The sequence below is a fragment of the Rhinolophus hipposideros genome (assembly GCF_964194185.1).
Source record: "Rhinolophus hipposideros genome assembly, chromosome: 8".
NCBI lineage: Eukaryota > Metazoa > Chordata > Mammalia > Chiroptera > Rhinolophidae > Rhinolophus > Rhinolophus hipposideros.
Genome location: NC_138054.1, coordinates 59,476,174 through 59,495,628, shown reverse-complemented (window position 1 = coordinate 59,495,628; position 19,455 = coordinate 59,476,174). Strand labels below are relative to the sequence as shown.

General features: G+C 38.1%; 1 protein-coding gene across 2 annotated transcripts in view; it reads right to left on the bottom strand.

Moving 5' to 3' along the window:
- FAF1 (Fas associated factor 1) overlaps positions 1 to 14,580 on the bottom strand; it is a 389,289-nt gene extending 374,709 nt beyond the window's left edge. Inside the window, exon 1 of one of the 2 annotated variants that reach the window (XM_081054990.1) lies at positions 14,067 to 14,580. In XM_081054990.1, the coding sequence (XP_080911116.1) occupies positions 14,067 to 14,111 (45 nt within the window). In that variant the 5' untranslated portion in view covers positions 14,112 to 14,580. The remainder of the gene's footprint in view (positions 1 to 14,066) is intronic. The other variant, XM_081054992.1, reaches the window with a different exon arrangement.
- Positions 14,581 to 19,455: the final 4,875 nt, after the last annotated feature.

Below are 19,455 nucleotides of genomic sequence, written 5' to 3'. Positions count from 1 at the left end.
ATAAATAAATAAATAAATAAATAAAAAGAGAAAAAAAATAAAATAAAATACAATGTAGTTTAAAACAGAGTCCATGTGTATCAACTTGGGGCTCACTTGCCTTAGCTAGAATCAATTCTATTATTTTTGCCACATCATTATTTTTGTTTTATGTCCCACTACTAAGACTTTAGTAATATATCCGAAACTGACAGTACTTGTCAGAAAAATGAGGCAAAATTACTTAGCATATAAATTTATACTAACAAAATACTTTAGTGATACTGATAAATGTAAAAGTAAAGTAAAAAAAAAAAGTGACAGGACAATCTCTTGCTGAACTACTAAGTAATCCCAATAGCAACCATTGCCATATACAGCTTCACGAGAAGTCAATGAATTCGGTTTTTCCTCTTTGTATTTCTGTATCAACCTTGGTAAATCCAGGGACACCAGAAAAACTTTATTGTTCTTTCTTTTTGTGTTTCACAGGATGAAGGAATTTAAAAACAAAACAAAACAAAAAAACCCTGGATACAGCTTTGATATATTTTTTAAAGGCAACCTTGTAACATGCAGTACTTACTAATTTTTTCCACTATGGTAGTCATAATGATAGCGGAAGAAAACACGCTCCCCCATAGAAGAGGAAAGAACTGAAGAAAAGTCAGTCACATCCTATTTCTTTGAAATTTCGTGTTCTATTTAAAATTTGTGAAAATTTCTTATTTACTTCATGATACTTGTTTTTATTTTTTAAAACCACATAATCATTTTAATTTATTTTTTATTTTAGTTGGTAGTCAAGCTTATACTGGTTATATTAGTTTCAGGTATACCATATAGTAATTTGACATTTTTATACATTACAATGTGATCACCCCACTAATTCTAGTAATCACCTGTCACTGTGTAAATTATCACAATGTTATTAATTGTATTCCCCTTCCCCTTTTCACCCAACCCCAAGTTCCTCCCTTCTGGTAACCATCCCTTTTGGTCTCTGTTTCTGTGAGTCTGTTTTTGTTTTTCTTGTTTGTTTATTTTGTTTTTAGATACCACATATAAGTGAAACCATGTGGAATTTGTATTTCTCTGCCTGACTTGTTTCACTTAGCATAATACCCTCTAGGTGCATCCATGTTGTCACAAATGGCAAGATTTCATTCTTCTTCATTGCTGCATAATATTCCTCTGTGGGTGTGTGTGCGTGTGTGTGCGTGTGTGTACACACCACAACTTCTTTATCCATTCATCTATTGATAGACACCTAGGATGTTTCCATATCTTAGCTATTGTAAATAATGCTGCAGTGAACATAGGGGTGCATACGAGGTCAGACAATTAAGTTCACAAACTCATCCTAGAAGATCTGCTACATACCTCACTGCTGAATATCGTCACTATAGTCACCTTCGAAAGCTATGCACCAATGCCAGTGCCTTGTCCACCCTTCAAAGCAATTTTGGAACTCTTTTTCTAGCCAGCTATTATCCTTGATGTCTTGAATATCATCAAAATGTCTTCCTTTCAATATTTCCTTGATCTTCAGGTAAAGAAAGAAGCCATTGGGGGCCAGGTCAGGTGAGTAGGAAGGGTGTTCCACTACAGTTATTTGTTACTGGCTAAAACCTCCCTCACAGACAGTGCCGTGTGAGCTGGTGCATTGTCGTGTTGCAAGAGCCATGAATTGCTGGCGAAAAGTTGAGGTTGTCTAACTTTTTCACGCAGTCTTTTCAACACCTCCAAATAGTAATCTAGGTTAATTGTTTGTCCCATTGGTACAAATTCATAATGAATAATCCCTCTGATATCAAAAAAAGGTTAGCAACATCACTGCAACAAGTTCGCAAACTTAACTGTCACACCTTGTATATCTTTTCAAACGTGTTCTCGTTTTCTTTGGATAAATACCCAAAGTGGAATTGCTGGGTCATATGGTATATTTACTTTTAGTTTTTTGAGGAATCTCCATACTGTTTTCCATAGGGGCTGCACCAGTTTGCAGTCCCACTAACAGTGAACAAGGGTTCCTTTTTCTCCACATCCTTGAAAACACATGTTACTTGCTGACTTTTTTTATAAGCCATTCTGACCCGAGTGAGCTGGTATCTCATTGTGGTTTTGATTTGCATTTCCCTGATTAACGATATTGAGCATTTTTCCCTATGTCTGCTGGCCATGTGTATGTTTTTTCTGGAGAAATGTCTTTTCATGTCCTCTGCTCATTTTTTCGATCAGGCTGCTTATTTTGTTTATTTATTTGTTTGTTTGTTTGTTTGGTATTAAGTTGTATGAGTTTCTTATTTATTTTGAATACGAACCCCTTATCAGTTATATCATTTAAGAATGTATTCTCCCATTCAATACGATGCCTTTTTATTTTGTTGAAGGTTTCTTCACTGTGCAGCTTTTTAGTTTGATGTAACCCCATTTGTTTATTTTTTCTTTTGTTGCCCTTTCTTGAGGGGACATGTCCAAAACAGGTATTACTCAGAGTGGCATCAGATAGTTTATTTCCTATGTTTTCTTTTAAGAGTTTTATGGTTTCATGCCTTACATTTAAGTACTTAATGCATTTGCAGTTTATTTTTGTATATGGGGTAAGAGTGTGGTCCAGTTTCTTTTTTTTGCATGTATCTTTCCAGTTTTCCCAACACCACATACTAAAGAGACTTTCGTTACTCCAGTGTATATTTTTACCTCTTTTGACATAGATTTGTTGATCGTACAAGTGAGGATTTACTTCTGGACTCTCTATTCTGTTCACGGATCTATGTCCCTGTTTCAGTGCCAGTACCACTGTTTTAGTATAGCTTTGTAGTATAGTTTGACATCAGAGAGCATGATGTGATACCTCCAACTTTTTCCCCCCCTTCTTCTGCCTCTCCGCTCCCCCACTCTGGTTCAAGCCATTGTTTCTCAGTCTAGTTGTGCAGGACACAGCTCCCTGGCCCATGCTGATATTATGAGACTTGCGCTCCCCCCAGCTGAGGCAGTTGGCCACCAGTCGTTGACTGGCCGCTCACAGCAGCTCTTGCCAGCTGCCGATTGCTCATGATGGCTGCTGGCTGCTCCTGGCAATTAAATTGAATGTGCCTGCAACAGTTTGGAAGCGCTGCACCAGAGCACTTTCCTTCATGAGCCATACATCCCATGTAGGGTGGCTTCTCTCATTATTTGACAAACAGGTCAACTTTTGGCAGAAGTCACATGTCTGGCAAGCAGTGGTATCTTCTGCATCAGAAAGACAGAGTGCTTTACTTTGCACCCAGTTTACAATAGTTGATGTGCTGTCACATCTAATACAATGTAGCCCCTGCCTGTTTTTAGTAGATTAAATATATTGGACCCCAGAGGTATCAGTGGTGCCTCATTGCTGTTGACACTTTTTCTGGTTATGGTTGTATTGTTCCAGTCCAATTAGGTGATTGGCCACACCTTGAAACTAATCGGTGTTATGCTTTTGGGTTTTCTGGACCGTTTATAGTCTAATAATTGTGCATTCTTTATTGCAAAAGCCACTCCACCGTGAGCTGATAGTCAGTATATTTGAGGGACCTTCCATGTTCCTTAACATCCACAGGCCTCTGGGATGTGGATGAATGTTGAGTATTAAAACAGCTTCCTCCTTAGTAAGTCAGTTTGGTCAGGGAATGCAGCTATCCCCAGAAAGGGATCATCTCCTCTCGGTCACTTCCTGGGTAATGATCAGGGCAGAAGGGGTGGAAGGTTATATAGCCCTTTTTTGAAAATTCAAGATTGCATCCTGACCATTCTGGGCATGATGCTTCTTTTTCTCTCCTAGCAGCCAGCCTGTTGATACACCTTCTATATGGCAGCTCTCCAAAAGGTGTCCTAGGGGATTTAAACTTAATTCTGGTTCAGCCACCTGGATTTTCTTGTTGGATTGACATGGTCCTAGATCATAAGGATACAATGTTGGATCCAGGCAACAATGATGGCTTCGGGCTCAACCAGAAGCTTGATTCCAATGGGCTTCAGGAGAAAAAAGACCTTTATTGTGGGCTCTACATGAGTAATCCAGGCAGTTTGATCAGCAACTATAATTTGTTTCTATAGTTCACAGCTTCAGAGAGACCTGTCTTTAATTTACCAGTCTATACTTTACAAGTAGCAGACTAAATAGCTATTGACAATAGGCCAAGGGTCAGCAGAAATACAACTTTCATGAAACAAAGTACTGGCCAGAGGTATAAGAACAGCTTTGACTTCTGAGCAGAGCAACCACATCCATTATCCGTGTGCATAGCTGTTGCAGAGCCTGAACAGCCCCAGAGATGAACAGACACAGTCAAGTTACAGTTTAGCTGAACCACTGGTGAACCAGGCCCAGGCTTAGGGAAACCTCCATGAATTGAGGACCCCACTGAGTCGGTGGCTTTGCTTCTCAGTGAAGTGGGGAACAAGGCTTCCACCAAAGGAGAGGCTGAGCCATAAGACATTATGTAACCCCATCCTCTCATCTCTCAAACCAGTGAAAGTTCTAACAACTTTGCTTTCTGCCCACAGAAGTTGCAAATTTGCCTTCTTTCACATTTAAGTGTAGGTCCACACATGTCTGTAAATGTTGTCTGATCAGAGGCATAACCTTCTGCCTAGCCAGGACAAATCTTAGTACTAGCTGTTATAATGGGTAGTCTAAACCTGAGCATGAGTGACAGATTGGTGAAAAAAATTCCCACTACCAGAGAGGGTATTTGAGAGTTGTTCAGAGTAAGCAACAACCAAAGGAATGCTCAGGCAGCTGTCTTGAAACTATTTCCTGGTACTCGGTCTGCAACCACTTCCCTAATTCCTCCTCATTAACAGGCAATAAAGTAGAGAGCCACTTAACAATTTGGTCAACATGTTTGCTACCAATTCCCATGGACTTTCCTCAAATCCTGTTAACCAGTCCATGAGGCCCTCACCCTTTCTCATCCAGAATGCCAAGTGTCTGTCAACATTCCATCCTTGGTGCCAAAACTATTAACAGCAGTGAGGGAGCTGAGCTTTTTGCCCTACATGCAAGCTAACAAGTTAGCCTACCAGTTTCATGGGTGCTGGCAGAAGACCTAGACTCCTGGTTTGAATAAAATGAACTTTATGACTCATGGCAATATCAGTAGTCAGATTATCAGCATTTTCTTGCACAGTTCCCAGTCCCATTTCCCACCAGGCAACACAAAGGATGCCAAGTAACACCTGCACATGCAGTGGACTACATTACAGAAGAGGAACCCAGAGCCTAGACAACCCAAATCTTTTAAAATGGTTATTATGCATGCCTGCCCTTTGCTCCAGAGGAAGACACAGTCTCTATCTTCCAAGGCTGCTCACTATACAAACTTGAAAAGATAGTCAGAAACAAAAGGAGTCATTGCCTCTGCCCACAAGACACACAGAAACTACGGAGAACTGCATGACTGGATCCCAGCACAGAAGTACTGTATCATTTAGAGGTTAAGAGCCCAACACATTATCTGCCACATACAAAGCAATCAAAAGGCAGATGCTAATGTTATTATTTCTCCCCATTAAACCTAAAACTAGAATGCTCAATTTTGTCTCCATCTCACTTTAACTAGATGCCAAAGAATACGATGAAAATTGACTTTAAAAAAGAAACAAGTTCAACCACTACTTTTCCCTTAGGAGAAAGGGTGGACAGCCAGGAGGGCACAGGAGAAAAGCTTCCCTCTCGTTAATACTCTTCTATTATAGCTCAGTCATTAAAGGATCCAGCAAACCAGGGTGAAGTGCAGAGGGGGGGAAAAAAAAACAGGTGACTGGAAGCTAACTCTAAAGCCATTAAGGTGCACCTAATCTGCAAACTTTTCTGCTTTACTTTACCAGAACTCGACATCTCATCCTTTCTATCTCAATTATTCCTCTAGAAAAAGGTAGGTTCAATTATTCTGTTAATTTACCAGACTGCTTCTTGAAATTATCTCAAACTCACCTGAAAGTCAATGACTAATGATTTAACATGGTAAACAATTTTGACTTGAAATTAAAATTTCTGCCTTAATAAAGGTTTGAGAGTGAAACCATAATTAGGAAGAGTGACTTACACATAGCATTTCAGTATCAGCATTCAAATTTTACAAAGATCTTGGCCTCAAGTCCTATATTTTGTCACATTACCTTACTTTGCCCTCTATAAAAGCTAAACCAGAGAGAGGGGTGTTTTGTACTTCTCTACAAATGGGTCACCTTAAAGTTATAACCCTCAATTCAATAAAACAGTCCAATTTTATTCTCTCAATGACAGACTTTATTATTCAAAATCATGTCAGCAAATGGCAAATGCTTAAAATACTTAACAACTTTCAATTCTACATGTTTTTGTATCGTAACAGCCAATATTCATAACATTCCCTCAAAAAATATTCACTGAGCTCCCCTTACTAGATACTGTAAGAACAGATGGTTAAGACCCAGGAAGTTGTTCAAAGAGCTGACAGTAAGGGGGAAAAAACACGTAAAATGATTACTGACAATCTAACATAAGACTCAAAAAGAAGAGAAACATGCACAAGCTATACAAGAAGAAATGATTAACCCTAACTGGGAACAGATGTTATAAACAAAAAGTATGAGATGGATTCTGAAAGAGTTTTCCAAAGGGACACAAAAAAGGGGTTCAAAGACATGGAGTCATTAAACAGCATATTTTATTATGAGCATCAAGTACTAGGTTGGTGCAAAAGTAACTGTGGTTTAAAAGATTAAAAATAAATGCAAAAACCGCAATTACTTTCGCACCAACCTAATATATACCAAAACATTTAATTTTCCTAAGTCATAAAAATGAAACAGTACTTAGATTACAAAACCAAAGAATCACAGGAATGGCTGTAACTCCAATAGTCACCTTGTTCTCTAATGCTTAAATAAGAGGCATCAGCATAACCTGGGAACCCAGAAGAAATGCAAAGTTGCAGGCCCCACCCAAGATCCACTGATCAGAAACTGTGGGACCGGGTCAAGCAACCTGTAGTTTAACAAGCCCTCCAGGTTACAGTAGTACCTCGGTTTTCGAACGTCTCTGCTGAGGAACATTTTGATTTATGAGTGCGGTAAGCCCAGAAGTAAACGCTTCGGTTTTCGAACACGCCTCGGAAGTCGAACATGTCACACGGCTTCCGCTGAGTGCAAGATCTGAGGCCTAGCTGTCGGCTGTTTTTCAACGTTTCAGAACTCGAACGGTCTTCCGGAACAGATTACGTTCGAAAACCAAGGTACCTCTGTATTCTTATGCAAGCTGAAGTTTGAGAACCACAGATTTAGATCAGGGTTTTTCAGGACTATTGACATTTGGGGGTAGATGATTCTTCATTTAGGGAGGATGTCTTGTGCATTACAGAATGTTTAACAGCCTCCCTGGCCTCTACCCCAGTAGGTGCCAGTAGCACCCCGATGTGTGACATCCAAAAACGTCTCTAGCATGCCTAATATCCCCCAGGAAACAGAAATCACCCACGGTTGAAAACCTCTGATCTGAATCAGGGATCAGCAAACTTTCCTGTAAGGAGCAAGGTAAATATTTTAAGATTTGCAGGCCATGCAATCAACTACTAAACTCTGCTATTGAAGGCAAAAGACCACATGTAAACGAGACAACATATAAACGAATATCCATGGCTGTCTCCCAGTAAGATTTCATTGACAAAAACAGGTGGTAGTTTGGCCGTCAGGATGAAGTTTGCTGACCCCTAATCTAGAACAATTACCTAAATTATAAATGAAATGTCTTCAACCCTACTGCTACTAAGTGATTGTCCAAACTTCATTGAATATCTGATCTAGTCTAGTCTCCTGTTTTCAGGTAGATATGGCTCTAGGCAGAACTCAGTTTTATAGACTGAATAACTGAAATCCAGAAAGGATAAATGACTTTCTCAGAGAATCACAGCCAAAACAAAAAACAAACTGAAAAATTAGAAAAAAAATAGAGCTCTAGCCTGCCTAAATGCAATGTTCTAACAATTGCCTCCTATGGAGGTGTAACCATATAATGTTTATGGTATTATACATAACCATATAATAAACTGTGAGACATTCAAATGTTCCAGTACTTTGCAGATACCAAAACCTAGAAAGAAAAGTTCTGATTTCATGGGGGTGTGGGTGAGGGATAACTTTATATTAAAGGCCCAGATCATAAATATTTTAGACTTGTGAACCATAAAGTCTCTGTCTCAACTATTCACCTGTCACTGCAGCAAGAAAAATGTCATAGACAATAGGTAAATGAATGGGTATGGCTGTGTTTCAATAAACCTTTATGTACAAAAACAGGCAGGCAGTTTACCTTAAGTATGTACCTTAAAATTGTCAAAAATTAAAATAACAGCTAAAATGTATTGAATGCTTTCTATGTCAGGCACCTGTTCTAATCACTCTACGTGAATTAATCCCTTTTTCATATGGGGAAACTAAGGCAAAGAGGTGTGAAGACATTGGTCAAAGATCACAAGATGAGTGGCAGAGCTGTGATTTAAATCCAAGTGAACTGACTTCCAAGTCCATGTTCTTGACCACTAATACTAAACTTTATTCTACATGCCAAAACCTCCTTTTCCCAGTGACTGACAACCAAACACTAAAACAACATGATTTGTATAATTATGAGGATAATGGAGGAAAAAAAGAAAGGATAGTAACAAGACTACTTTCTTGTTATACGCAGTACTCAATCTCCTGCACAAGGTAACTTCTCAGGAAATATATATGACGTTCCATGGATACTTAATTTGGTTTCTAATCCACAACATCACAAAGGATACCTATCTGTTTGAATCGATACCATTTCTACTTACACATTCTGGAATCCTTTTGCAGAGATATCTCTTTATGTCAAACTAAAACACAAAGAAGAGGGATTCACAGCTTTATTTAGAAGGGAAAATGTTATGAAGGGGCAAAAACTACTTACAAGTGACTTACCAGAAATGTCATGGAAAAGTCCATACTTCAAAGAGGAGATGCAAATGACAGGCAAATGAAAACTTAAAAGTTCCATAGTGATAGGCCAATATATGAATATGTATAAAATAATTTAGGCAGCAAAGGTATGACTAGCTGGATAGACCAGAAGTGGAAAACAAAGGCACAACTGTGTTGTCCAGAAAACATAACTGAGAGTAGTATCGAAATCAATGCCAAATAAGTAAAGAAATAAAGGGACTTAATCTGTGACTACTGAAACTAAGTTCAAAATGCATATTTTTTTAAATCAAGGCAGATAAGATTTTGTTTCTGGAAAAGTTTGAAAGAAAATATTACTACTGAGAGTTGTTCCTTTTTTGTCTTCACTTCTGTAGAGCTATGATCTATGTCTTTATATCAGTAACAGAGGAATATAAATAGAAAAATATGATACCAACATTGAGACTAAGCTAAATGGTTACACCACTCTTTTTGTTCCCATAGGAAAACTTCATGTTATAAAAATGTATCTTAGAGGAAAAATAAATTAGCAAGACATTAATTGAAAGGGTGGGTGAGGAGTAAAGACTCATTTTTGGTTCATCTAGACCCAAAGAAATAACTAATATTACTGAAATTATTTGATAGCAACTGCAATTCTGTTTGGATAACTATTTTCACATAATTATGTAAAAGGGGTTTCTGTAAGCAAACCAGAATCTCAAAAGTTTGTTTGATCAAATAATTTTTGCTCTACACCTCAACCTAAAAAAAGAAAGTTAAAGAATTCTCAATTACAAAAAGAACAAGATTTAACTTTTACCTGAATGCACCCCTTTGTTGTAAAAAGACATTAAGGAAGAAAAAAAAAAATCCTATGATTCATCAATGCCTGCCTGTTTTCTAAACCCAGGAAATTCCTTTACACCTGCTCCTGTCTCTGGCCAGCCAAAACTATAGGTGTACTACTCTATTCTTTCCTTTACCAGTAACATACCATGTTAACACTATTTACATTTAAAGCTGATTTATGTTATACTATTCCAAATTCTAAACTCACTTGCTCAGAGTTGAATTTACAAATAATTGATTGAACAGGATGCTATCGTTCTCTCCATTCAAAATTCTGGTGATTCAGCCTCTATGGAAAACAGTATGGCAGTACCTCAAAAAATTAAAAATAGAAATACCATATAATTCCATTTCTGGATATACACTCAAAGGAACTGAAAGCAGGTACTCAAACAGATATTTGTACACCCTTGTTCACAACAGCATTAACGATTCACAATAGCTAAAACGTGGAAAAAAGCATCCATCAACAAATAAATGGGTAAGCAAAACGTGGTATATACATACAATGGAATATTATTCAGCCTTAAAAAGGAAATTCTAACACATGCTACAACACAGATGAATGTTGGAGACATTATGCTACCATGTTTCCCCAAAAATAAGACCTAACGGAAAATAAGCCCTAGCATGATTTTTCAGGATGACATCCCCTGAACATAAGCCCTCATGCGTCTTTTCGAGCAAAAATTAATATAAGACCAGGTCTTATTTTCAGGGAAACACAGTAAGTGAAATAAGCCAATCACAAAAGGACAATATTATATGATTCCACTTATATGAGGTAACTAGTGTTCACATTCATAGAGACAAAGTAGAATGGCGGTTGCCAGGAGCTGGGGAGAGATAAGAATGGGAAGTTCTTGTTTAATGGGTACAGAGTCACAGTTTTACAAGATAAAAAAGAATTCTGGAAATGGATGGTGGTGATGTTTGCACAAAGTGAATGTACTTAATGCCACTGAACAGGACATTTAAAAATGGTTAAGATGACAAATTTTATGTTAGGTGTATTTCAACACAATTTATATTTTGTTTTAACTGGGACCTGTTTTTGTTTGGAGGAAAAATCTTTTAGAGGACAATTTGGAATATATTTGCTTTGTAATGAGTTCATTCATCTACAAAGTCACAAACCTATCCCATTAAGTCTGAGCTGTAATCTTCCAATCACTGTTTATCCAGTTATAAGAAATCAGGTTTTATTTATACACATACATACACACACACACACACACACACACAGTGTATATAATTATAGCTCAAGACTTGGAATGTGGATAATTGAATGATACTGGTTTCTTCATAACTGAGCAAATCAATTTCCCCACTCAAACATGAACATAGTAAGATTATGTTCTATTTACTTCATATGATTGTTATCCACTCCTCCATTGATTTTAACTGAATTCCTTTTTCTATTGAGCTGAAATAGTTAAAGACAATAAAAAACTTCTCCACAGCTTTTCCATATTTAGACATTGAATTGTAAGAACCTATTATCCAGGAATAATCAAAATCTGAAATTTATTTTTAAAATCTAATCATATTTAAAAATCATGACCCTACCTACAAAGGCAAAACTAAGCTCTCAAAGCTACTATTAAGTTTCACAATCATATGAAGTCAAAAGAATATAATTTTACTATGTTCACTTTTGAGTGGGGAAACTGATTTGCCCAGTTATAGAAGAAACGAGTATCATCCAAGTACCTTCATTCCAAATCTTCAGCTGCAATCTTTAATATAAATTATCTGGTTTCTGATAACTAGTATGCTAATTTTCTTAAAGTTAATCCTATAAAAATCTTGCACAATATAAAAAAATCGAAAGAATAATCAATTTTAAATCAAAGTCCACAAGAGCAAACTGATCTGGAATCATCATTTGTAACAAGGTTCCTAAACACACACAAAAGGCCAATGTGCTTAATAAGATGTGTATAGTTTTCTAAATAACTTTTTATTTTACCATTAATGTTCTCTTACTTATTTAACAGCATGAAATTAACTCTCACCATTCAGCAAACAATTGTTCATTGCAGATGCATAAGCTCTTTTCCGTTCTGTAAGTAATTGTTCACAGCATTGCCATCGGTTTGAAGAGAAAACTTACTAGACTGTATTAATGTGATCAAAATAAAGTCCCAAATGCTTGTCAGAAAATATTACTTTGCCTCTGAGTACAAGAATCCTAAATTTCCTGTCCTTAGCCAATACAAGGTTCATAAAAAGCATAATAATTGTCACAAATAAGAAGAGAGCATGCAGCTACAAGTTATTAGAGGAAGCAAAGTTTGGTGAAATCAGAACAAAGTTATGATTATCTTAACGCTTTTAATGAGGTAAACTAAAATCATTTTGTTGTTGTCTAAAGCCATTCCTACCAGAACATAACAATTTTATCACAGGATAAAACTACTCCCGGAACTATATGGTCCTTTTTCAAATAACCACATTCCACATTAGATAGACAATTGAATTGGAGAATACGAAAAAAAAAATGATGATGATGAAAAGATTTAGGCAGGCAAAATAATCTCAGGCCAATCCTAATAATACAAAATACCAAAATCTGGTGGTCAACTTTTATTTTCAGAGCACTGCTTTCTGTCTGAGTTTGAGAGTTACTGTATAATCAAATGCAGATACACTTATATTCCAAATATGTCAGATACCCCTGGGTAATCAAAAGAACAAACTCTGGAAATGGCCATTAGAATATTAAGTTGTATAAAAAAGAAGACGGGTGTGGGGATAGGGGAGAAGGAGAAGGGATTAGAGCATACAAATTGGTAATCACAATATAGTCACGGGAATATGAAATACAGTATGGGGAATATAATCAATAATGTTGTATAGATTATGAAGGGTGCCAGATGGACACTGGACTTATTCAGGAGATCACTTCATAGATTGTGTAGATGGCTGACCACTGTGCTATACACCTGAAGCTGAGGTAGAATAATATTGACTATCAACTATAATTAAATATATATATTTATCTATACATAAATATATATATATATATCCCATATACATAAATGGGCTGTAAAGTACAGCATAGGGAATATAGTCAATGGTATTGTAACAACTATATTATACATCACAGGGGTAGTAGATTGGGGGGGTCATCAATTTGTGAGGGGTGTAAATGTCTAGCTATTACATTGCTTTGTACACCTGAAAATAATAAATAAAATTAAAAAATCAGAGAAAGAGGGAGAAGAAAAGCCCAACAAAATCTCAGTAAGGAAAAGTATTACCTACTATGCTAGTGTTAGACCATGTGCAATGATGACAGCGTTAAAGGGAAAGGGAAAAGTCACCCTGTACATAACAGTAACTTCTACGTTAATGCCACAATGAATGGTTAAAAATACCTCACTACAACATTTTCTTCACCAAGCATCAAAAGGCAAAGGTGGTCTTCACAGAATATTCCTTCTAACTTCAAGTCTTTCCTGATGCATACAGCTCTACTTTGAAGGGGCCTCCCTAAGATATTTACTTGCCAGTGTCACTATAGTTGAGTTCAGTAAGGGGATAACCTTTGCTTATTCTTTAAATTATTCCTGGAGAAAGGACATCAACCAAATAATTCAAATCTGTGAGGGCGGGGAATCTGCAAATATGAATTGGTAATTTATTAAGCTTATGAACTGACTGCAAAGACATTTTGGTATATACCATACGTACACAATCTATTTGCCTCTTCCTTATCTTCCTACCTTCCAAAGATTCCAACAAGCCACCAAAGTTTCAAATGTTTATTTCTTCTTGAAAACGACCAGGATGCCCAGCTACCCTTACCACCTCCTCCACATCACTTTTTTATTCTCCCCTTAACACAACACACCCACAAGACCACCCTCCATACAACACACTCTTCTCATGGAACAACCCAAAACTCCTGACTCCAAACACCCCATACTTAAAAGCCCCACTCTTAATACTCCCAATACTCCCAAATTCTACATATTCTCCGCATAATACAGGAAGCACTACCCAGTCCACACTCGTAATCACCCTAATACCGTAACAGCCCTTTACCCTACAAATCCCATTCAAGTCGTACGTGACACATTCTACACACACCCAACATAGCATATGAATTACAGGTTCTCCCATGGCTCACCACACACATACACACATACATACACACACACACACATCACACACACATCCAAACCACACACTACTGTAGAGCTCAAACAAACGTTGGGAAGAGGCCACCCTTCTGTCACCGGGAACCCACGAGGTTGGAAGTGGGAGGGGGACAGGGCCAGATACTTCACCTGAAAATCCGCCAGAATCATCTCCCGGTCCATGTTGGACGCCATGGCGGCCGCCGAGTTCCGCGGCCCCGGGAGCGAAGAGCGCACCTGGGAGGGAGACGGCGCCTCCTGCGGCCGTCGCCGCCGCAGCCGCCGCCGGGCGCCGAGGGGCTGGCGGGCGAGCCGGCGGGCAGGCCGGCGGGCTAGCGGGCGGGGCAGCGCGGGACGCTAGGAGCTCATGCACTCGGTAACCTTCAGGCGCCCGGGCCGCCTGCCTGCGCCCCGCGGAGCCCGAGCCGCAGCCGCCCCGACAGGGAGGTTGGTCTGGATGCGGGTCGGGTCTTACTGTCGCCGGCCAGGATGAGGGCAGGTTGCGACAGCGCGCACCCGGCTCTCTTCAGCCGCAGCGAGACCGGCGGGGGCGGGGAAACCGAGCGAACCAGCAGGCGGGCGAACGCCACGGCCGCCTCCGCCTCCTCCTCTTCCTCCCTGGCTGCCGCCTCCGCCCCTGGTTGGCTAGCACCGCGGCTGTCGCACATTTTGCCTGTCATCGAGGTCGCAAAGCGCCGCTTTGCGGCTACCACGTGACTGCCCTTCTGTCAAGCCCTGGGCGCGCGACTACCCCGCGGGGATCCGCGCACAGCCGGCGGAGACGCCAGCCTGCTCGTGCGGGAGCTCGAACTCCCGCAACAGGTTTTTCCGGTTTGTAATTGAGCAAAGGCCTCGGGATACCGCCTCCCCCTGGCTGGGACGGGGATCAGATTCTCCGTTCTACGTAGTTACATAGTCACACACATACACGTCAAGCATCACAAACCAACCGAGTACACTGACAACCCGTCTAACAAACAGCATTTCATAAATGTACATTTTCTATAACAAAGCTTCACCAAAATACGACTTCATCTACAGCCTTTTACGCTCAACTTCACTGTCAAAATCAGTTCACACGCTGTCACACTTAATCCCAAACCCCCTGACGCCTGCATACTCAGACTCTCAGTAACTCTAGAGGTTACCAGACTTCCATGGTAGACGTAGGGGAGACACGGAAGCTCAAAAATGTGAGAATATCGACTCCGAGAAAAAGATGAGCTTTTTTGTTTTGTTTTTGTTTTGTTTTTTTAGTTATGAAAAATACAAACCTTTCTATTCCTGCAGCACATTTATTTTATAAATCAGAGACAACGTCTTACAAACAGGGAAAACTTAAGTCCAGCTTGGAATATACTCAGTCTATTTAAAGTACTTTCATAAGTGAAAAATTACTCACTTGCTTAAAGTTTCAATTTACCGTCAGAAATTGACAGGCTTTGAGCCAAGAATAGCCAAAAACTGTACAATGAAGGGTGACAATGTGTAATTGTCATCCTGGCTGGAGGAAGAGTGACAGTGGAAAATGTTCAACTTTCACTTGAGAAAATATCATCCTGAACTATAATAGAGCATTGACTTGCCTTGGAAAGTATATAAAACCCTGAAAGTGTGAAGTAAAGTTGCTGATTTTGTGCTGCAGAGTTAAAATATAGACTAATGAAATTACCACATAAAACCAAGGTTTGAGTGTTCTTTGAGAAGAACACTATGGAGTTCTAAAGACCTAGGTTTATTCTGTGTGTTTTCTTTATGTGAAAATAATCTGGCCTACAACTCTCACATGGTAATCTGTAGTTGGACCAGAATTATATAAGGAATAGAACCCTCCATAGTCGTATGAATTGAAGTGTCTTGTTTAATTACCATCCCTAAGAAAGTAATTTCAAAATAGGGCACAAATGTGAGTCATGAGGTGAAACACAGTACCAAAAATTTAAGTGTGGCAATTGAGTTGCCCCATTCACATACATCACTCTCAGCACAGGGCAGGTGAAGACTGTGTTTCCCCGAAAATAAGACCGGGTCTTATATTACTTTTTGCTCCAAAAGACGCATTAGAGCTTATATTCAGGGGATGTCATCCTGAAAAATCATGCTAGGGCTTATTTTCCAGTTACGTCTTATTTTCAGGGAAACACGGTAATTGTCTCCAGTTACATGGCCAGGATTAATGCAGCCTTGAAAAGTTTTGGGTTTTTTTTTTCTGTGATAACACAGGGGGGGTGGGAAGCCCATTCAAATCCAGTGCTGCTGCCCTTCTCTCCCTCTGGAAATTAAAACAATGTGGTAATAGAGAAAGATGGGAAGAATACCCTAGACATTCAGGCATATGGGTTCTAGTACTGCTTTCCCAACTTATTATCTGGGGGAACTTATATGGGTCACTTAGTCTCTCTAACTTTAGCGTCTGACATGACTACATCAAGTGATGAGAAAACAATTATGTAAATGCATGAAAACCATAGATATTTTTACAAAACGAGCATATAGTTCATAGTCAGCATTTACTAGGCTTGAGTTCTACCTCTGCTCCTTAACAAAAAACTTCTGAGTCTCAATTTCTTATCTCTAAAATGGAGCCTATAAAACTTATAGAGTAATTGTGACTATTGAGTGATATAATGCTTGTGAAATCTCTTCAGAAACCTTAAAGCTCTCCAAACGTATTAACTGCTATTACTCTGTATACCAATTCCAAAATGCTTTTCTCAGCACCTCTTTCATAAAACTTAAGCCAACAGGATTCTTCTCCTTTCTAATCATTGCTTTTACTATCTTTACAACATAATTTAATGCTCTGATAAAAATCTGTAAGTTTTTTTCTCTAATTGTTTCATCTATGCATGTTTTAATCTATCCCCAAAGGTTGGAAGTTCCTTGAGATTATAAACCATTTCATGTGTTTTATATTCACCATAGTTCATAGATAGAGAAGTTTTGGATAAATAATAACAACCCATACTTTTGAGTTTATTAAATTTTATTGAATGTCTAGAATGTACAGGTACTTTACACACCTTATCTTATTTAATTCTTATAACAACCATTTTACAGAATAAAAAAACTGCTCTGAAATGTTAAGAATCTGCCCCAAGTCATGCTACAAAGCGACAAGACTAAGTCAAAACTACTGCTCTTTCCACTTGCCCTGTTGTCTCCCTGCAATTCACCTTCTATGCTGCAAAGTTTGTACAGTTCCTAAAGAGACTGATTCTTCCCTATGACCCAACTCTTCATGGTTGGATACCCAGCATCCAGAGTAATTGTCCACTACAGGAAAAGGAATGAAAGAAAAATAAATACTGAATTAAGGGAGGAGGGGGGAATCACTTTTCATTTCCCCGGAATTTCTTCCTTAAGAGAAGCAATTTCCTTTAAGTGTCACAAACTGGGAATAAAAATATAGAGTGATTCTCTGTACATTACATGAGCAAAGAAAAATAATTTAAGAAAAATAATTTTAGTCTATCCATTCTCATAGATGGTCTACTGCATTAACTCATGGAGCTCTGCCTAATGCAAACACTGCATAGATTTTTTTTCTAGAATCTCCATGTTCTTTGATCTTATCATTATCCTTTTTTTAAAAAGATTTTTTTTTTTATTGGGGAAGGGGAAGAGTACTTTTATTGGGGAACAGTGTGTACTGCCAGGACTTTTTGTTTCCAAGTCAAGTTGTTGTCCTTTCAGTCTTAGTTGTGGAGGGCGCAGCTCAGCTCCAGGTCCAGTTGCCATTGTTAGTTGCTGGGGGCGCTGCCCACCATCCCTTGCAGGACTCCAGGAATTGAACTGGCAACCTTGTTGTTGAGAGCCCACTGGCCCATGTGGGAATCGAACCGGCAGCCTTCGGAGTTAGGAGCACAGAGATCTAACCGCCTGAGCCATCGGGCCAGCCCATCATTATCCTTTTAAAGGGAAATTTTATTTCATCTTTCCCTCAAATATATATAATAAAATTTATTTGTACTTAGTAGGCTAAATTTTTATTTAAAATAATTTTAGATTTATAGAATAGTTGCAAAGATAGTACAGAATATTCCTGTTTACCATTTATCCAGCTTCCTGTAATGTTACTATCTTACATACCTATGGTACAGCTATCAAAACTATGAAATTAACACTGGTACAATACTATTAATTATATTCTAGAGATTCTATTTGGATTTTTACATTAATGTCCTTTTATTGTTCCAGATCCAATCCAGAATACCACATTACATTTAGTCATCATGTTTCATTACCCTCTTCCAATCTGTGACATTTCCTCAGTCCTGACTTTTGAATAGTGGTCAGGAATTTTATAGAATGTCCCTCAGTTTGGGTTTGTCTGATGTTTTATCTGAATTACACCGAGCTTATGGATTTTGGGGAAGACTACCAGAGATGATGTGTCCTCATCACATCACATCATGGGCACATGATATCAACATGACTTGTTGATCCTTTGGTTAAGTTAATCAAGCTTTTTAACAACACTATTGGATTATAATATAATTTATGAGAAGATTAATGCTATTACAGTGTTAGATCCACACTTAAATTATCAAATATATTTCATTTAATGATTTAATGTTCTTTAGGAATTTAGTGCCTAATCCTGGACATTTAAGTAATGAAAAAGGTATAACATTTGGGACCTTACAAATCTGAGTTCGAATCCTATATCTACTACCCATGGGATATCCCTTAAGTCACAATCTCTACAAGCCTCCATTCCTTCACCTGAAAAATGGAAATAATTATATTTACCTCAAAGAGTTGTTGTCAAGATTAAATAATGTATGCATGATATTTTATAACCATGACATGCTGTACAAGTATTCAGTATTGTTGTTATGTTTAAGCTTTTGAGTTGCTTACCAGGCTTTTATTTTTTTTACCTTACAAAAAGACTTTCATAAGTGATGTGATACCTACATGAAAAAGCCTGTTGAATCTCAGAAATAAATAAAAAAAGGTCTCCTGAGGGTACCAGTCTGTTTTCCACTTCTGTTGGATCTATAAATAAAACAACAAAGAGAAAGACTTTGAAACTAGGTAAAGAAATTGTAAATGTCATATATATATATATGTCATATATATGTCATATATATATATATATGTGTGTGTGTGTGTGTGTTTCCCTAAGTTAATCATTCAGAAACTGTGCACACTTAAGTCAATGAGGGAAAAGCATAAAATCATCTATTAAATTATATATCTATAAGCCCTTTAAAAGGAGTACAAACTACTGGGGGAAAATGTCCATGACACTTAGTATTTAAATCCAAATATAAAATCTCTATTTTCAGTGTTGAAAGAGAAATCATTACTATGCTAAAAGAAAAACCACTACTTTCAATATGATAGATGCTTAACTGTGAATCTTTCTTATGTACCATGTTAGAATCTATGCCTATTGAGGGCAGAGATACTCACTTTTGAATCTACTTCAGTGCACTCGCACTCAATAAATATTAGATTTTCATTGGAGTTACTTTGTAGTGCTTACTTATGCTCTCTGAACTAAGACTGCAACCTCTGCCAGCTCTGG